The sequence below is a fragment of the Barbatula barbatula genome, assembly GCF_947034865.1.
Source record: "Barbatula barbatula genome assembly, chromosome: 8".
NCBI classification, from domain to species: domain Eukaryota; kingdom Metazoa; phylum Chordata; class Actinopteri; order Cypriniformes; family Nemacheilidae; genus Barbatula; species Barbatula barbatula.
In genome coordinates, this window is record NC_136771.1 from 21050718 (window position 1) to 21072303 (window position 21586).

General features: G+C 37.5%; 1 protein-coding gene across 1 annotated transcript in view; it reads right to left on the reverse strand.

Annotated features, from left to right (window-relative positions):
* Positions 1-21586, reverse strand: part of ank2a (ankyrin 2a, neuronal) — a gene marked incomplete at its 5' end in the record, with an annotated part of 52069 nt that overhangs the window by 23878 nt on the left and 6605 nt on the right. The window contains 26 exon segments of the mRNA XM_079462736.1: positions 79-114; positions 307-407; positions 514-598; positions 728-851; positions 1255-1327; positions 1422-1520; positions 2101-2199; positions 2342-2440; positions 3124-3273; positions 3275-3289; positions 3293-3502; positions 3580-3678; positions 3763-3861; positions 3985-4182; positions 4836-4934; positions 5144-5242; positions 5471-5569; positions 5660-5857; positions 5994-6092; positions 6518-6616; positions 7214-7312; positions 9347-9532; positions 9703-9801; positions 9887-9985; positions 10947-11045; positions 13387-13488. Of these exon segments, the coding sequence (XP_079318862.1) occupies positions 79-114; positions 307-407; positions 514-598; positions 728-851; positions 1255-1327; positions 1422-1520; positions 2101-2199; positions 2342-2440; positions 3124-3273; positions 3275-3289; positions 3293-3502; positions 3580-3678; positions 3763-3861; positions 3985-4182; positions 4836-4934; positions 5144-5242; positions 5471-5569; positions 5660-5857; positions 5994-6092; positions 6518-6616; positions 7214-7312; positions 9347-9532; positions 9703-9801; positions 9887-9985; positions 10947-11045; positions 13387-13488 (2864 nt within the window).

Genomic DNA, 21586 nt, shown 5'->3' on the forward strand with positions numbered 1-21586 from the left:
AACAGTTGTTGAAATGCATGCACTATAATAAAGAAAGAGAAAGCTAAAAGGGCAGAAGGGATAGAAATGAAGAATCACCTGCTGTTGTCATGGTCAAGGCATGGGGTTGATCGACTACAAGCAGAACACAAGACAAACGTCACAAATAGCAGAGAAAGACAAAGAGGATGAGTGATCGAGGGAGACGAAAGAATAGCAGAAAAGAATGAAGGTAATAAAAAGGAAGCTAGGATTGGAAAGAAAGAAAGAAAGAAAGACAGAAAGAAACACAGAAAGGTTTAACAGACATGTGTGAGATGTACTAACCCCGACTGCAGTAGAGTACCGGTCAGCACGACATTATCCAGATGTTCAGCACCCCAGCTCAGTCGATACGAGTCTTTCTCATGAACTCGAAAAGCAGACACCTGACAAACACATTACACTACATCATGAAATACAAAATCCAAACACTGAAATGTTACATGAGCTACAAGCTCTCTGTGTCTGCACATGAGTAGTGTGATGTTTCACCCTGTTAAGTTGGTGGCTGGTGATCATGTCCTCTATCAACATTCCTTCACCTCTATAACCAAGATGACTGGGGGTCTCGTGTGATCTGATGTGGGACAATACAAATGAACGAGCAAGATGACACATTGAGTGTGTGTGTGTGCGTGCGTGCGTGTACTTGTTTATCAAAACTAAATTTGTGAATAATAAAATATTTGTGTATGCATGTGTATACCGGTCTAGGTTGTGTGTGTAGCTCATGCCGTCCAGGTAGTGTCCAGGCAGAGAGTCATCACCCAGTTCTCTCAGATCTTCGGCTCTGAGATACTCTCCTCCATCACCTGTCATTGTGTCCTCACCTGCACATCACATATGCATATTGACTGAATGATTGACAGATGACGGACTAAGTGACTCTCTGACACATGCCTGTAGTTTCCTTGTTTGACAGATTTTTGAGGCCCACATATTAGGTGCAAAGTTAGTTCTCCACACAATATTCATGCCTTGTTCGATTAGCACACAAACGCCAAAGCACTCATCCGAATAGGTTCAGAATGAACTGAAAAGATTTTTGTCAAATGTGATGTTAGTAAAGGCATCAGTTCATTCTGTATCTACACCCTTTATACCTTCACTCTCCATAGAGACTTCAGTTAGAGCTTCTTCCTCCATCTGTTGTATGGCTATAAAGGCACATGAGGTTTAACACAGATCCATGATGAATTCTGAAAATACTGTTCAAAATACTGTACACCATACCTTCCTCATCAGAGACATCCAGAACTTCTGTCATCGATTCCGGAACGTTCATTTTGTGTTTCTCTGTCACCGTCTACAATAGTGCAAGTTGCCATCAAAACTAAATTCAACGAATATGTATAAATGTATAAATGCATTAAAAGTTCTTCATTTACATGTTTACATACAGATGTGGTTGTGATTATTTCCTCAGTGACAACTTTCAAAGTGTCCACAACTGAGATGTACCCCAGACGCTTGGCGATAGAAAGTGCAGTGTTTCCATTCTAAAAGAGAGAGAGAGAGAGAGAGAGAGAGAGAGAGAGAGAGAGAGAGAGAGATAGAGAGAGAGAGAGAGAGAGAAAGAGAGAGAGAGAAAGAGAGATGGTCAATAGAGGAGAGAGGAAAATAAATAATATTATTAAAATGGAAAAAAATGGAATCATCATGTCTAGATGTATTGTGGTCATTCCAGTCCCGTGTTGGTTGAATTTCAACAAAATCAAACCTCAGAAGTGACAAAGTCATCCAACAGCATGACAAGACACATGAAAACTCTGATAAAAATCGTGGATATCGCATAAAAATAATACATGTAAAAGAGTGAATATGAACTTGTTTTCTTTGCAGTATTTTGAGGTCTGAGAAAATACAGAACATGTCTTCTGTTATTTTGACTGTATTCATTTTCTGCAAATAAATGCATTTAGAAACAATATTTTTGTTTTTCAAAATAGTAGTTCACAGAATGAAACACATATGTTGATATTACCTTGACACATACCTACAAATAATAAATTCAGAGAACTGAAAATAATTTTGAAATGGTCTCTTAATGTTTTCTGCCGCTGTAAGTTTGTCTCTCACCATGGTGACAGCATTAGGTTTGGCTCCATGCTGCAGTAGGACATTGATAATATGCGTGTTTCCCTGTTGAGCAGCCTGATGAAGTGGTGTGTAACCGTTCTGAAATATTATAAAAAATAGCATTTAATATATGCAACATTTGTCCATTTCTCATTTGGGTGACCAAATCATTTAGATTGATTTAATTATGGGATTTTAAATAACTATTGAATTATAAATTCACTGAACAACAACTTCTTACCTTTGTTTTCGCATTGACATTAGCGCCGTTTTGCAAAAGGAAGTTAACCGTTTTGACATTTCCGTAGTGACAAGCCACAATAAGAGGAGTGTAGCCCAGCTACAAGGAAAAACAATTATTCCGTTTAAATTATACATTTATATTAAATATACATAGACATGTAAAGGTAGGTATTCAATAATACAATATTGCCATAATGAACACGCACAATATTGTTCTTGTGCACACTTCCAAATACCATGATAAACTAAAAGTCAGTATATTAATAACTGTATTATTTGAATTGTTTGGATTTCAAGAATGCACATTAGTTTATTTTCCATTAAATTAACAATAAAATTAAAAGCTTCTGGATTCGAGTATAAATGAACAGACATTACATGACTGTGACTAAATCATAATAAAAACACTGATTCTTTATCTAGCGAAACGAGATTATATCGGTTAAAAATGGGCTTATTCTATATTATTGTTCTTTACAGTTTTGATCCTTGCATTTGAAACTGTTGATTACTTTATACAGTTTGTCTATTTATAATTCTTTTTCAAGTGATTTGATATCAAAACGAAATGAAAATTTTATAATTTCATTGCCTAATCTTGTAAAATACCTGTATATTTATTGTCAAATTATTCAAAATGAATCAATAATATTTCAAATTACAATTTGATATATTACATGCCTAATTTTAGAAAATATATTTTATTTTCAAATTTCTCTTTAAATTGCTTGCCATTCTTCTAAAGTTAAATTTCACCCTTGCCTACAAATGTACGCTTACTTTGGTCTGTTGGTCTATGTTTGCATTGTGCTTGACTAGTATTTCAGCCGCCTGGACTCTGTCCTCCTGAGCAGTTAGATGAAGTGGCGTGAGGCCACTCTTAAAAAAAAAAAAAACATTTACATTAGCACATATTTTATAATAATGCATGTAAAGTGTCTTTACACTAAACAGTGTCTACCTTAGTGGCCGCATTGACATGTGCACCTCTCTCCAGCAGCAGGGATGCCATCTCTGTGTGGCCCTCCTGAGAGGCCAGATGTAAAGGACTCACACCCTGCTTGGTCAATGCATTGGTCTCCGCTCCATACTGCAGCAGGGCAGTGGCGATCTGTGTTTGGTTCTTCTTTGCCGCGATGTGGAGTGGTGTATAGCCATTCTGCAAAGAGATGTTTAAGAAACCTTTAGGATATGTTCAGTGGATGATGTCATTTTGAATTTACATAAGATTTGCACCTTGGCGGAAGCATGAAATGAAGCCCCTTTGTCTAAGAGTAGCATCGCCACCTGCTGGTTATCATAGTGAGCGGCTACATGCAGGGGTGTTAGACCGTGCTGTTTGAGAAACACAAAAATATCAATAGTGAATATTTCTATTTTAACGAAAAAATCATGACGCCATATATTTTACATTTGTACCTTTCCAGCATCATCCAGAAGTGCCCTGCGCTGTAAGAGGAGTTTTGCCACATCCAGGCTTCCATACTTAGCTGCAACATGTAGAGGAGTGAAACCTTTCTATAAAGAAAAAAGGGAATATTATAGAATAATATCTATACATATACACGGTCTCTATACAAAATAATTGTAACAGTGTCACATATCTGTGTTTAACTGTGTGTATCTCAGATTAAGTCTGACCTTTGTGGCAAGAGAGTGAGATGCACCGGCCTCCAGCAGCACGGCGGCCGTGTCCAGCTGCCCTTCACGGGCAGAGATGTGCAAAGGCGTGTATCCGTTTGTGGTGGAGGCATCAGGGTGAGCCATGTGTTGCAGTAACAGCTGCACGATTTCTGTCTGACCCAGACGAGACGCGATGTGTAGTGGGGTTTGGTCTTCCTGGAGGGTGAATAATACAGAAAGGGTGAGAGTGTGCAAGAAAGAAGATGATTGAAGATGAAAAATTATGAATACTTTGTATAATATATTAATAATATTTGTATGTTTCAGGGTCAGAAAAGAAGCCGAGCAATTCACCCAGTCATCCTGTGTGATTTTATGTGGTTAAAACATGAAGGTAAAAAGTTCTGGAACATTTTGTTTATACACTACCGGTCAAGGTTTTTGGACACTTTCTCACTTAATGAATAATAAAGAAACTCATCAAAATTAAGAAATAAAACAAAGGGAACTATGGGAATTATGTTGTAAAAATGTTTTTAAAACGTGTGATATTTTCACTTTAGTCATCTTTTGACTAGACATTTTATCAAGCAGCTTCTTGAGGTCTCACCTTGATATGCTTTTTATCTCTAGCTCTTATTGGCTGCTCTTTCTTCATTATTCAGTCAAAGTCATTTTTTTTAAATAAAATTTTAGTTTTGTCATGAAAAAATTAGCTAAATCAAATTTTTGTCTACTAAACTCATTTCAGACATTTAAGCAAACACTTTCTTATTACATTTTTTTTAAAAGAAGTAGAACATTTCACTCAAGTGTCCAAAAACTTTTGTGTATGTCTTGTGGTTACTGTATATTTAACAGTGACTGACTCTGGCCATGGCATCCACTACAGCGCCGTTCCTTAGCAAACATCGGACCACTTCCAGCTGTCCTGCCCTCGCAGCCATGTGCAACGCCGTCTCTCCACGCTTTAGGACACAACACACAAACAACATACTATCACAACAACAAGAAAAATACAACTTTGTGTAAACTGAGAAGTTTTACTCTTTTTTGGCTAGGGAGATGTCAAGTGAGAACAAAAAATGACAGGATGTGTAAAAAACGGATATGTCAAGGCTGCAACATGAGAGGAAATAAACCACGTCTATAATTATAATAATGATGATGTACTCACAATATTGCAAACATCAGGTGAGGCTCCATTCTGCAGCAACAGGAGGACGATGTTGAGATGCCCCATAAATGCTCCAACATGAATTGGCGTCAGACCAGACTAAAAAGGAAGATAGAGATGCAAGAGCTTTAATACTAAAAAGTAGCAAAAAAGCAGTGGAGCTAAAAGACCGTAACACACTTTACCACTGTAAGAAGAAATTGTCAAATTTGTTGAATTCCACTTTTTGGTAAAATGGTTTTTTACATTAAAGATATTAAAGTTGTCTGGACGTTTTTTTCCAATCCCTTTTGCCACCCAGACTACTGCCATACACTACATTCTTACCTCAGTGATGGCTTGGATGGATGCTCCATATTGAACCAGCAGTTCCATCACTTTCACTCTGTTCTTTTTGCAGGCAATATGCAGAGGAGTGAATCCATTCTGATAAGGAATGAAAATACAACCGTCAGATTTATCAGCTGGTCCATACACATACAAAAGCAGCCCTCAATCATCTTTAAAAAGAGTTACCAGCGCTCTGGCATTGGGGTTTGCTTTTTTGTCCAGCAGTAATTTGGTGACTCTGTAGTGACCACAGTGGGCGGCGACATGAAGTGCAGTCAGGTAATCCAGCGTGACATCATCAACAGGTGCTTTGTGTTGCAGAAGGTGTTTAACGCACTCGACATGATCGCCCTGCGCTGACATGTGAAGCGGGGACAAGCCGTTCTGTTTGTGTTGAGAGAAACAAACACAGATTAACACATACAATTCGAAAAGCATTTTCTTATTAAAAAATAAAAATGTACAGTGGTTTTACCACGTTTTATGTTACGGTAGTTTTTGAAAGATTTAAGTTTAGTACTTTGGTCCTGGCAAGTATGGGAGCTCCTCTCTCCAGCAGTATCTCAACAGCTGGGTCATGTCCACTCCTGGCTGCACAGTGCAGAGGTGTCAGTCCATCCTGTTTATCAGACAAAAGAGGCAAATATTTGTGCAAACAGCACAGTCACATTTAAAAACACACACCTGAGATCCACATGCACAATATCTTATCCTAAGCACTGCAATACTGATGCAAAAACACATATCTATAAACACGGGTTGTACAGCGAACAAAAACAGCCATTTGTTGTATTAAAATCAGAGTAAACAATTACAGTCAACAGTCGGTATTTAAGGCTCATATAAAATGATCTCAGTGGTAAATACTTCAAAAGTGACGAAAAGTTCATCACAATAATGTCCATGTATAAATGTATTTGTTAGCGTTTGCGCCTTCTGGCCGTTTCACTCTTATTTGAATTGCTGTTATAGGTACAGGCAATAGGGGTCACTGTGGCACACACTTATTTTATAGTGTATCGATGGCATTGATGAAATACTCACTCTAGTTTTGGCATCAATCTGTGCTCCTCTATCCAGCAGCAGGGCGATCATGTTGGTATTACCACGCTTGGAGGCCACGTGAAGAGGGGTTATACCATTCTGTATGAAATTGCACATTTAAATGGCAAATTTTGTAACCACTTACTTATACAAATATAGACCACTTTGTAGGGTGTAAACACCGGTCCACAAGCACTTCAAGTTTATTTTTTTGTTTATTTATTCAGTCTTACGTGTATAATAAATTATTAAAGATATTTGTTTAACATTTTGATTCTGTATTTTCTGCAAACGTGCAGTGCTGAAAAACCGAAATGGGAAATTCTTCTGGAACAGCGTCGGACCAGTAATGTTTACGCTTTCTGAAGTGGTCTATATGAAAATACAAATAAAACCATACATACAAATAAATAATACACACCCTTAAACTAAAGACATGATCAGCTTAAACGGATGAGAAAAGTCATGATTTTGGTCGTGTTTTCATTCTATTGCCTGTATAGTTGTATATTTGAGGTTAACATTACTGTATCCATTACACTAAGATAATGGTCCATCATGACAAGGACAAAAAAAGTCTAGAAAAGATTTGACAGATGTCAAGTGATTAAGATACAACTATAAAGATTAATTTATTAGTAAAAAAATCTTGTGTTATTTTGCTAAGAAGGTGACATTAGTAGCATGTGATCCTACCCTGGCTGTGAAGTCGAAGGCAGCCCCTCTGTTAAGCAGCAAAGTCGCCACATTAACATTTCCGTAGTGGGCAGCAATGTGCAGCGGAGTGAATCCACTCTGTTATAAAACAACAAGGGAACAAGAGAAGGAATAAAAAAGGATACAAAAAGCAGAAAAAGAGAACGAAGGGAACTACTTTAAGTCTCGTCTTCCGTGATCTACCATGCAGCATTCCAATGATTCATCACATTTGTGCAAAAACTAAAGGAAAGAATGAAAAAGTATATCAATGTCTGGATTCTCAGCTGCTACAGATGGATCCAACCACACCATGCACTACAGTAAAAAGAAAGACATTGATAAAATAGGAGACAGAGAGATTACATTCGTAATCAGAGGATTCAGATATGAACACAGCCCCGGTGTCATATGAGTTTTTGAAAAAGATGAGAAGTTTCTCAGTGACAAGAGAAGATGATAAAACAAAACATCTAAACAAAATAATGTTCGTCAGCATCTACTCACTACATATCAGCGCATTGCTATAGATGAACGTGTACACAGGGAATTTACATTAAGATGTCTGTCTTACTGAGTTGGTTTGATGATTCGTCTTACCTTTCCATTCTGACAGACATGGTGCAATTTAAAAAAACAGAATTAACAAAAATGTGCAGCACAATGTGACCGAGAGACTTCTGTACACAGATGGTAACAACACTAGTTACGATGAGTAAACATGCACTGATACTTCATTTCTAAAAGTCTTGTTAGTAAAATCATAAGTTCATGTAAATAAACCCACAATTCCTGCTCAAATGTCAATTGAAAGAAAGCAGCAATAAAAATGTGTATTGATGAACAGGAATTCCCATAAAGGAAAAACCCATCTTAAACGAAACAACAATGTGTCATGCACTACACCGATTAAAAGACTTCTCTCCATGCATTTCACGAGAAAGATTTAACGTTAGGTAATACAGTAGATGTCATGAGAGATGAGACAGATGCAGGATTCTGCTGAGAGAGTCTTAATACCTCTGTAGTCCTGTTGACCATCATCTGAAGGTGTCACATGTGGTAGGAGGGAGAAAATATGGAATAATATTTTTATCTTAGAGCATTAAAAAAGTTAATATAATATAATCTATTATTCAATCATTTTGAATGTGAACTATTCCTTTACCTCTCATTCACACTTTACATTTTAAATACCGACAATGTGTATCCATCTAAAATATAAGTTTATCTTAAAAATGTATTCCTTTGTGTGAGTGTGTGTTTTTTTTGGGGGGGGAACTATTCCTTTAATACACCAAAATACATAATTTGAGATTGCAAAAATACTCCTGTTAAACAATGATTTTGTGTTTAAGAAGTATTATTTTTATCAAAGTATTTTTTACTTTCACAAGTATAAGTATAAAAAATTACTTCATAACATTTTTAGCATGCAGCAATGTTTACTGTACATTTGTTTTAGCTTTAATACGTTAACAATCTAGTACTTTTTCAAAAGGAAAATACTTCAGTAAAAGAAAGTACTACATTTTGTACTTAAGTGGCCCATTAAAAGGAAGAAAGCAACATTTATTTATGAAATGCAGTGGGGCAAAAACTATGAAATATGGTTTATCATTTAGTAAAGTCATAAATGTTCTAAGCAAAAACACTGTGATAAAGTACAGATATTCGAAAATAGTACTTGAAAGTAAAAATACTTAAGGAGTATCCACCTCTGATTTTGATGAGTATAGTACTTAAAAGAACACTATGATATTATCCTACTGGAATGTCATGGCAACAACGTTTCGACTCGGCTGGGTTGGGTAAAGACAAATGGGTTAAAAATAACCCAGCATTGGGTAATTTTTACCCAGCAGTGTATTCTGTGCAATATTTACTAAGCAAAAACAACCCAGCGCCTTTTAGAGTGTTAAATCATGGTATTACCAAAGGTAACTGTTTGTAAAATGCATCATTTTAAAGTTTTATTTAACAAAATTCAATCTCGATATGAAGACAGACAGTTGTGAGTACAGCCACCAGGGGGAGCTGTTGTAAAGATTCGTTTTTTCCATGCATGACCCCAAATCCTTATAAAACTTGACAACGTCCTATATCAAGAAACCCACATCTGTCCTCTCTCACCTTGGACTGGACATCAGCATTATGGTCGTTCTGGAGCAGCAAAGCAGCAGACTTGGTGTCGTCCTTGCGGGCTGCGATGTGAAGGGCAGGGAGGCGGACTTTACCTTTAGTGTCATGTTCCAGGAGAAGAGAGACCACCTGATTATGACCCTGCTGCAGAGCAATGGCCAGAGGAGTGAAACCATCCTACAGTAAGAAAGAACATATATGAGTACCAAACATATATTGACCTGATCTGTGGTTGCTGGTGTGTTACTATTACTGGCCAAGATGCTCTGCCATAGTTCAAGATAAGATGTATAAAAACTCATCAGAAGCACAAAATGGAACCCTTGCACAGACACGAGTTTACAGACCTCTGTGGCCGTGCTCTGGTTGCCACCATTCTCCAGAAGGTATCGCACGACGTCCAGGTGGTTCTCTTGAGCGGCCATGTAAAGTGGAGTGAAGCCATTCTGTAGTAACAAACATATAGTATTTGGTTTAAAGCCCTAGACTGAAATATCTAAGTTATAGATCACATACAAGTATTCTTCTCACCTGTGATTGGGCATTTACGTCCGCTTCTCTTTTCACCAACAATTTAGCAACTTCCTTTTGCCCAGCCAGACAGGTGATGTGCAAAGCAGTGTTTCCTTTCTGAATAAAACAATAAAAGAAATGTTTACTGTGCCTTTAAATGTGTCAGAAGAAGACACAGAGGAACAATTAACAATACGTCATTTAAGACAATTCTATTTACAAAAAGGCGATTACTAAATAGGCTGATGGAATTATGGATTATGTTTATAAAATTTGGGTAAAGTGAAGAATAAAGATTTCAAGAGTAAAAGAGTAAGATTGAATGCTGCTATCGAGAACACTGAGCCGATTTGCATTTAGTCATTTAGCAGACGCTTTTATCCAAAGAGATACAGCGAGTACAGAGAGCAATAAAGCGATAATGATTTAGTCATTGCTTGCATTACTAAAATTACTAAAATGTTGTCAGGTCAAAAAGTGTATCACATTTAACTAAATCTCCAAAACTTAAGAATGTGTCATTGAGGTTATATCACATGTTGGATGTGCTCAAAGGGACAGTTCAACCAAAAATTCTGTCATCATTTACTCACCCTTAGGTTGTTTCAAACCTATATCAATTTCTTTGTTCTGCTAAACACAAAGGAAGATCCCCCATTTACTGTGATAGTAGGGAAAATAAATACTATGGTAGTAAATGGGGGATGAGATCGGCTTGGTTACTGACATTCTTCCAAATATCTTCCTTTGTGTTTAGCAGAACAAAGAAATGTATACAAGTTTGAAACAATCTGAATTTGAGTAAATGATGACAGAATTTTCATTTTTGGGTGAACTATCCTTTTAATGCAGTAGATTGCAGGTAAGTTGTGTATATGTCCATGTTTTTGCCCCCCCCTCTCTCTCTCTCTGTCTCTCTTCTCGTGTGACAGATGACAGGAGTGTCCCAAGTCACAAGACTCCAGCAGTACTTATCATACCATAGTGATAGATGACTGGCATACCTCCAGACTTGTTTTCTTTCACCATTTGGGCTCAAATGCCCCCCCCTCAAACCGTGTTTATGTGCATTAAGTACCTTGGTTGAAGAATCCACGACAGCACCCCTGTCCAAAAGTTCCTCTACGAGCTCCACATGGCCTTCTTTGGCTGCTAGATGGAGAGCATTGAGTCCATTCTACAATGAGAGAGACACGATCAATACACTTTAAATTAGTTCACATGTGCATGAATCCCCTTACAGGCATATTTCACCCAAAAATGAAAATTCTGTCATTATGTTTTCACCCACAAGTCATTCAAACCTGTATATGATTCTTTCTTATGTGCGAAGAAGATGTTTTGATGTCTCAGTGGTTTTGTGTCCATACAATGAAAATCAATGGGAGTTTATTCGATGTTTAAATGGGAGATTCTCTATTTAATCTCCTCATTTCCAGCTGTGAACGCGCAATCCCCCTTGTTTCAACTTCAGCACCTGTCTCACTAATTTACTTATTCTCTGTTCGATGAGCAAATGTTGACACAGTGCATGTCTCATAAAACAGCAGTCACACACACGAGCGGAGAGAATTAACCGGAAAAATATAATCTCATTTATTTGGATAATGAAAGCTGTTTATTGCATCAGGCGAGAGGTATTCCAGCGAAAGGGGCAACTGATAAAACTGTGCAGATTATATTTTCAATATCACTCAGAGAGGATTTGAACAGCGTGTTTTCAGAGAGAACAGGACAGAAAGCACGAGAGAGGAAGAGAGAGAGCTCTGTCGTTGCATGTCCATTGTTGTACTGGCAGGCACCTTAATGGTGACTCCTGATGACATCATACGGGATAATGTTACAGTAAAAACTATTATACATCAGAACAAGGACAAATTCAGACTTTAAGTTATTATAGGCAAAGGGTAAACGGTACAATAAACCTTTTAGCATATTACAATTTATGGATATTCTATATATGTGACCCAATCGGTGAAAAGTTATTTAATTACGATTTACTGTTTTTTACATAAAACATCCTACAAAATGTCAAGAAAATTCTGTAAAAAAATATATTATTAAAAAGATGCATGCTTCTAGGGCTTAAATTCATGATATTGGGAAAGCGAGCACCCAACCAGTAAAGCTACAGAAGAAACCCCATTGAATCCCATTTTGCATGTGGTATCTCTCGAATACTGTATTTTGTGTTATAAATCTAATTAAATTGTATTTATATAGCGCTTTTCACAATGTGCATTGTTCCAAAGTAACTTTACAGAAGAAAATAAGAAAAACTGAAAAACACAAAAAAAGGTAAAACACATGGTACATGGTGTTTATAACAAGCAAAATTATTCTATTAAATATTATCTAATGTCAGCAGTCTCCCGGTAGTTTATTTAGCATATTATACATTAAGTGAATGCTTGGCTGAAAAGATGTCAGGAAGGCTATTCCAGAGTTTAGGTGCTACATATAAGTCTAAAGTCAATACGATACTTAATGTGTAGCTGGTGATGGGTTGATAACATTGGGGTTATGTGATGGTATTTTCTGGACCTGGTTAAACTCTGGCAGCTGCATTCTGAACTAACTGTAGTTTGTTTATTGATGATGCAGAACATTTTGTATTTTGATGTTACACTTGGGACAATTTGTAAGGACAAGAAAGGGTTCAAATCAGCAATGTTGTGTATGAAGGAGAGTTTGGTAGTGCAAACGTTACAGAAGGTCGGGGGTGTGAACAGCTGCAGGTCACACGAGAGAAACGCTTTGAAATCCTGGAAAAAAGTCCCTGGCTTTGTGCCGGGTGATGATGTCAAAAGAGCAATACAGATTCTTTCAAATGAATCAGTATGAGTAGTAAATAAATCTCTCTGTGACATGATAAGCATTTTATTTGTATGTGCCATAAGGCATTATCGTTTCCGTGTAAACTCTGAAGGTTAACAGGGAATGTCATGGAGGGGCTCGCAGCAGCACGCCTTGTCTTCCAACAGCCCAAAAGGGCTCATGTGACACCCCTTTCATCTCTCTCCACTGGCGACTGGTTGAAGCCCGGATCAGATTCAAGTCGCTAATGCTTGCCTACAGGACTATCACTGGATCTGCACCGGCATACCCTAATATAGCGCACTATTTGAGGGGACATCCATTTTTGGTTCATAGTGGACATTACTGTCTTGAATGAGTATATATATTGAATGAGTGCATAGTGTAATTTGTTTTGTGTAAAACAAATTGAAGTAACAACACAATGTAAAGTTAAAAGTTACAAAAATGTTTTAGCTAGACACAGACATGTTGAGTTAAAGGCGGGGTGTCCGATTTCCGAATTACACGTGTTTAGACAATGGTGGGCCGAGTCCTAAAACAACCATCGTAGCCAATCAGATAGTAAGGTGCACAAGACGGACATAAGTCGAGGCCGAGCGCTTACGAAAAGCGAAAGATGGGGATAGGGCTGTGTTAGTAAACACACTTAGTATTTGACTTTTTGATAACTTTGTGTGAATTATGCATGAGAAAAATACCTGATTGCAGGTGGAAATATCCTGTCCGCCCTTAAGGAACTCCAGAACCTTGTCGATGTTACCTGCCCGGGCTGCTCTCAGGAAGCTTGTGTTGCTGTCTGACTGCAGAAACAAACAGGAAACATATTAGGAAACACAAATAATGTCACATTATTCCCAGGATTAAACAGCACAAACATATTGCGTTGTTTGATATGACAGATGCACAATTAATCTCAAAACTCCCTTTGACAAAAGTTGACCAAAGAGCACATTTTGTTCCCTTTTTTATGTACAGTTATGCAACTATGGTTGTAATACAGTTGTCCTGTTCTACAGAAGAACTGCGGCCAGGTCCCCACAAGTATAGTTAAACATGAAATCCATCTACATTGTTGAGACCAGTCAGCACAAAACTGATTAATAAACATACTAAATTATGCTTTTTCTTTAAATGTAAAAATGTCTGTGTGAGTTTTTTAGAGGTTTGATATGCGTTGGGGAAAGACGCTGACATTGGGTCAGTATATAAACAATAGAAGTATATGACAAGTCCCCACAAAGATACCAAAACAAAGGTGTGTGAGTAAAGTTTTGCCAACAAGGGGTTGTAGTTTATCACTAAAGTGTGTTTGACTGCTAAATATAGACAAAAAACTAAATGAAGACAGCTGACATCAAACAAACACAGTGAGAGAAAGAGAGAGAGAGAGAGGGGAAACCTGTGGCAGTTATTTGCATGCACCAAATCTTTTCTGACAAACCATGTGAAAATCTGTATCAAATCTCAGTTTTGGCATCAATCTGTGCACACCTGCTTATTTTCAATATTTCCATTTTCCTCAAACTAACTTTTTTATTAGACCGGTGATAACCAATGACATTATCGCAGCAAAAATGTCAATAATCAATTGCAATATGTTAACCAATCTACCGGTTAATAACAAAAACAAGAGAACACCTGTACTTGTTATGCATTATTCTGAATAAAATAAAAATGTATAAATTAATAAAACATGATGTTTTAATAAAATTTTAAAGCCAACCTTTATCAATCTAACAAAAGATCTTAAAATTGCAATACAAAGATCTGGATACTGTATTTAAGACAAAAGCTTACTCTCATATGATGAAAATACAAGCACCTCTCAAGTCACGTGGAGAGTGACACATAAATGTGTCAGTGTCACCACATGTTTTTGACTGGAATGTTTGAGGTATGACCCTTACCCCTGTTGAGGTCACAACCCAACACGTGCGGCACTTGTATAACAAGCGTCCCATACCAAAACCGAAACAGTGACGAAGCTACAAAACTGCAGATGAAGTCATGCAGTCCAGAATTGAGCCCTGGTGCTCATGTGGTTGACATAAGTTTGAACCACACTTGCTTTATACACTTCTTTAGTGAGACTTTTGGCCTTACCACAGTATCTTCCATAGAGCAGTAGTGACGGTCCAGGTATGGTTCGCTTCCAATGGTCGGCAGGCCTTTATCTGAACTGCATGCCTTACACATCGCTGCATTGCCCATGGTAAAAATGTACCCTAAAGCTTTTGCATCAAAACCCAGCCGCTCTTTAACGAAACGCCTCCACCCTCTGTGAGTTTCCGCGCTTGCTTTTCCGGCGTTAACCAACCACTCGACATCAAATTGCCCGTCTGGAGATTGATTCCGCCTTTCTCACATGCACTTAGCTTTATGGCTTTGCATTATCCTTCAGGTGGAATCCAAACCCCATTCAATTATCACCTTCAGAGCATCCATCCAACTAATGCAAAATCCTCCAAACTTTCATGTCTTGCTCTTTCTCCCCAGGTTCCTAACATCCTCTGTTATTTGCTCCTTTAAGTCCCTGTCCTGTTCCAATGTGAAAATCAGTGAGCTGTAGTGCAAAAGACCCCCTGAACTCCTCTTCTTTTGTCACTCTCTTGTCTTCCCGCCTGTCTGCGCCAGTGACAACTGTGGCCGTAAACATATCTCCCACTGCTATATCTGGTCGACCGTGCACCCCGTTCTGGATCAGGCGCTGGGTTATTTTTAACCCATTCAGGTCCAGGCGGCTATGTGAGGGAGCCCGGCTAAGCAAGACGAAGCCCTGCTGGGGAAGAGCCAACTGGAAACCTGTCCTTTCCCTTTTGAAGTTCAGATACAGAATGACCCAGACAACTTAATCTCACAATACTACTGATATAATGGAGCACCTATATGTAAAAGGAGTGGCACACAGTTTATATGACTGACGTATAGCTTTCAGTGAATCACACAGAATCAGAATAATCGTCTGTGGGTCATCTTTGTCCTAAGGCTGAACACATTGACCAGACAATGATGCAACATCCAAGCTTTTCTGACTTCCGCTTTAGACATCTGACATATTGAACTTTCATTGACTGACTTGCTCAGTGACACAGCGCTGTTAAAATACTAAAGCTTTTACTGCCATTAAGGGGAAAATAATGATGAATAAGTGAATCAGCAGGGCAGAGGTCACAATGGGTCACAAAAGCACTGTATAGAAAGAAAATCACGATGAAATCTTTTTAACATTACAATTTTATTAAGAGCAAATCAAAACTTTTGCATATGTCTCCTGCATGTCCGATATTTCTCCAGAGACAAATACCCATAAATCCTGCATTAGAAGAGATCTTAGCAAACTGAGCTCAGGTTGCAATCCAACCTCAAAACTGTTGAAGGTTTCAATATGAATGCAAACATTTCTCATCCAATTTACACAGTTTTAGATAGGTTTGGCTATACAATCTACATTCATTTAGCATCTCCCTACTCTTAAAGGGATAGTTCACTCCAAAATTCTGTCATTGTTTACTTACCCTCTTGTCATTTCAAACTTGTCTGACTTTCTGTCTTCCACAAAAGAAGATACATTGGTAACCGAACAGCGACGGTACCCTTTCACTTTCGTTTGGACACAAAACCAATGCATGTGAATGGGTACCTTCGCTGTTGGGTTTCACGACATTCTTTAAAATATCTTCTTTTCAGTTCTGCAAAAGAAAGTCAGTCAAATAGGTTTGAAATGACAAGAGTTCTGAATGATGACAGAATTTTCATTTTTGGGTGAACTGTATTTTAAAAATGGTCTTATTTGTTATTTAAAAAATCTAGGGAAAAAATCTAGGAAATCAACCTCTGAGCAATTTTTTTTTCAGTTGGTACTTGGTATCTTAAACTTGGCATCTCGGACGGGACAGCTTTATTTACTGTACCATCTATTACCGACTGCCCTACACTGATGTAAGGTCACGTTCAGGAAACAGTAGTTTGTAGATCAATTATGTCCCTACAATCTACTAATGATTTTACAACTGAATTATAAGTCACATTAGTTCATGGATAAAAATCTCAGTTTATTGTGTAATGTCAATTAATTTTTTTTTGTTATTTTAAAGTTATTTAAGATAACAAAAAGTGATGTCATCACCTCGAATTAAGTCAATGAAATGTTGCTCTAGAGACAAATCTACATATACAGTAGGATGATCCTATTTTCATAAGCCCTTCCAGTATCTGTGCTCTGAAACAGGTGGGGAACAGCTGACTACAGGACTTAACCCTGCGGCTCGTCTCCAATACAATAAATAAAACCCGCAACCATATAGTGTCATATGAATCATTATGTAGGCCTACAATTGGGGTTGTGTTTTAATGCAAAATGCTACATTTGTTATAAAGGTTGGATAATGAATAATAAAATAATGTGTGATTTTTAGACATTAAAGGGATACTTCACCCAAAAATTAAAATTCTGTCATCATTTACCCACATTCGAGATGTTCCAAATCTGTATACATTTCTTTACCAATTATTTTCCTACCATATTTTTGGGTGAAGTATCACTTTAATCATAAAGGTTTGTGGTTAAAAAAGAAGCATCAAAGTATCACAAATATTTAATAGAGTCAATTCAAGGTAATGTTTTTAAAGGACATACTCGTTCCCACTGAACTCCACAAACCTCTCTCACATAACGTGCCTGCAAGTGAGCATGAGGGAGATTAACTTTGCAGGTTAACTCTACATCTGTTAAACCCAAAGCTCCAGAACTAACGATTTGCAACAAACACATCCCGATTAATATGGAAAACTACACAAATGGATCACTAAATATACATTTGCATCCACATTAACAATAGATTTGTAAAGATAGATTTGCACAAAGCCCACTGCAAATTTCCATGCTAAAGGATAATAATGTATATTTAATTTCCTTTCATCCTATGATAGATATCGTCTACAGAACGGGGTTTAAAAATCTAAAAACACATTGAACAACTGGGGTTTTATAAGAAAAGCTTTGCGAAAAGGTTTATGGCACATTATAAGATACTGCACTTTCTCTATATCTAATGCCAGCAAATCTGTGAGCATGTTAACACTTTTGTACTTAGTAAGTAAAGATGGATTTACCATATATTAATCAAATATGATATTCATGTTTCATTTTTACTTACTAAGATTATGCTGATAATATAATTTACAATCAACCCACTGTATATTTCAAACACAAACTATATATTTAAATTTTAAGATATTTTCGTCTTTGTTTCAATAAATGATGACGAATTGAAAAAACAGGTTGAATTAATCCGAGTTTAGAACACTGTTTGTAAGTGCAGGTACCTTGCGTTTTCGCTCGGCTCTCTCTCTATGTCGCTTGCGTCTCTCTCTGGCTTTGGCGAGAGCCTTCAGCTCAGGAGGTTGTTCCAGTTCCCGAGCCTTTTTCAGGTGTGCCGCTGCATGGGCCATAATGCCGAACCGATACCGAATCACGTTAACCACTTGCGGTACAATCCCAGGCCGTTTGTCACATTAATAAAAAGCAGTTCCCTTCCGATGATTTAAGCCCTTGTGGTGTATCCCCAAAGGTTAATCTTGTTCATTTATCTTGGCTAAAAGTTTGTTTAATGGACACAGAATGTTCTCTGAATTACTCTTTTTTTTTACATAATCTACTTTGTTTCTCTGCATAATCTCTCTAAATTGGATGTGTCTGCCTCCACAAAGGGGTTCCTGAAGTCTGGTGGTTGGCTAAAGGAAAGCCACGCTCGCAGAATTTATACAGCCATGTGTGATCAGGGGACAGAGAGCGAGTGAGAGAGATAAAGAGAGAGGGGATGGGAGGTGACCATGACTGTCCAGATGTAAAGACATCAGGCTATGTTTGTGGTTATGGTTTGAGTGTGTGTTTCATTAATGCATGTGTAGGAAAATAAATAAACAGAAAGAATAGCTTTTGTGAAAAATAGAAAGATTGACCCGAGGGGGGAGCATGACAAACATCTAGTCTACTGGGAGACCTGTGGCACACTATGTGCTCCTCAGAGCTGTGAGGGGCTTGAGGGAGACCACAGTGAAGAACTCAGAAGAGAGCAAAAACAACGCAAAAGATATGATTCATAACTTCACTGAAAATACCACTTCAATTGAAATCACTTATTGCTAGTTTATCTGTTAAAGTATCGTATTAAATTGCATACAAGATTTTGTACATAAAGATCAATGTTTCAATTTGCATCAATTTCCATTTCAAACTGGCTGTGATATGTGTGGATTCATGTGTAAATGTTTAAAAACTCTTCTAACAGATTCACCAATAATTTGTCCTGGTATATCAAGACTCCCCAACCCCCATTCACAACAATAAATATTCTACCGCTTGGCATAACTAGAAAATTGTAGACTCTCAAAAAGGATGTGTTAATAGAAAAATAACACATTATATGTAATTTTAGTGCATTTTATGTCGATTGTGTTTTACATTTTGTTTCATTAAAAGTAACACAAATGTGTTGCACCAGAGCTCTAACATCCCATGCATTTTTGAGAGGTCTCAATTAAAATGCTTCTACTCCACCTTTTGGCCTCCACGACTAACTATATCTCAGAGAATAAGGCATCAGTACACTGACACCTGGTGGTTTAGTAGACACCTGGCACACATTTCGACACATGCCATAGTAGAAACACTTTTTTTAGTTTGTTTTGAAAACAGTTCCTTTATTAAATCTGTGACCTCTCATTAGTTTATTACATTTACATTTAGTCATTTAGCAGATGCTTTTATCCAAAGCGACTTACAGATGAGGAAACATTGGAAGCAATTATAACAACATAGGCAACAAAATACATAAGTGCATCAAACTAGTTCATTAAAGCCTAGCACAGTATACAAAGCTAAGAATAGTGAAGTTAGTATATTTTTTTTAATTATTATTATTATTATTATTTTTTTTAAGAAGGAAAGGGAAAAGAATTAGGATAAATCAATCAGAGACGTGTTGACGGAAGAGATGCGTTTTTAGGCTTTTTTAACGATGGCAACAGAGTCTGCTGTTAAACTTATTAAAGCAAGTTAAATACATTTTCACGTGTTTTTTCTAAGGGTTGTAACTTACATTTTACCCAAACGTCCCGCAATTAAACCCTAACCCCTAACCCTAACCCTAACCCTTTTTATGCAAATCGTTGACATTTCCGAATCCTAACCCTTACAGATCATTTCTTATGATTCAACTATTAGCCTAAACTTCAGGTGGTGTTACTATTGTGAATATACAGTCAAAGCCAAAAGTGAATTCCATTTTTCTCATGAACACAGAGAAAGATATTTGTAAGAAAGCTTGTAACCAAACAGTTCTTGGTCCCCATTGACTACCATATAGGGAAAATGAGTTTGTTCTGTTGAGCACAAAATAAGATATTTAGAAGAATGTAGGAAAGCCAACGGTTCTGGGGCACTTTTGACTACCATGTTATCTTTCCTACTATGGTAGTCAGTGGTGATCAAGAACTGTTTGGTTGCAAGCATTCTACCAAATATTGTTCTCTGTATTCAAATAAATGTATACAGATGTGGAACAACTCGAGGGTGAGTAAATTATAACAGAATTTGTATTGTTGGGTTAACTGTTCCTTTAAGGAAGCGTGGTCAAACATTACACCCAACAAATGCACACTGGCTTAGGAGAACGACTACGAAATATAACTACACGAGAGGATCAACAAATATTGATAACTGATCAAATAAAAGTGAGAGAAGTTGAGGTGTGTTTGTTTGTTCGCGGCATTTCAGTGATGGATGTTATATAAACGGTGGATATAACGCTGGATTTGGAGATCGTTTAAAACTGATAGATGGAGCGTTCGCAGCGTTTACAGATGACGGAAATGAACCGCGCATGGTAGGTGAAACTGAGTCATATGGCTGTGTTTCGTTGGCAATGGGTGCGCACGTGCTTTAGTTTGCCCCTACCCCCGCACACTTCGTTTTTTTTCTGAACTAATCGTAGAGCTTTATCTGTCTTTTATAAATGTGAAGAAACTAAAGAGTCTAAAGATATTTGAAGGATACGATACTATTCTTTAAGTACTCAAGATTAACATGAGATATGCAGAAACTGTCTGCGTTACGGCCACTTGGTCTATTTGAGCTTAAACAGGCCTTGTAACATCTGTTGTGCTGATAAATGGACAAGCACGGGACATAATCAATAAAGTGATAAACATCAGCAGTTCGTGTGCAGGCGCCAAGTATCGCATATCAGGGCTGAGCGGGCGGAGCTCCCAAGGGGCTACAATGTCATATCATCCCTACACTTACTGAACATCATTACCCAGGATGCTTAGGTCTCGCCCATCATACAATAGCTCTATTATAATAACGCTGGTAAATTGTGCTGCGTCAGCATAAAAACAATAAGAGCTTCCTGCGTTCATGGGTACATAAATACTAAGTAGTTACTTAGAGGATTACTTTTATCCAAAGTGACTTACAGGATCAATCCCTTTGGAGTAACCTTCACTTAGGTGTCTTACTCAAAAATACAAAAGGTGTTTGTTTATAGATGAACCCTTGTCGGGTTTTGATCCCACAACCTTTTGGTAACTGCATCTTCACCAACAACATCATGTATGTATGCAGTGTTAAATATCTAAACACTTTTTGAAAGAGCTGCAATTCGATTCTAAAATGCGAATAAAATAACCAGAGTTTATGGTGTGTTTTTATGCAGGCGGTGTATAATCTCATAGCTGAGTCTGCACTTTAGCACAGCTGTCATCTGTAACCTATTTGGTCTTGGACATCTTACAGTGTTTCACATTAACCATTAGTTAACACATCGATCTTTCATAAGAGCACATTGACTATTTGATCTTTCAACCAACTCAAAAGCACAACATTTACACAGGACT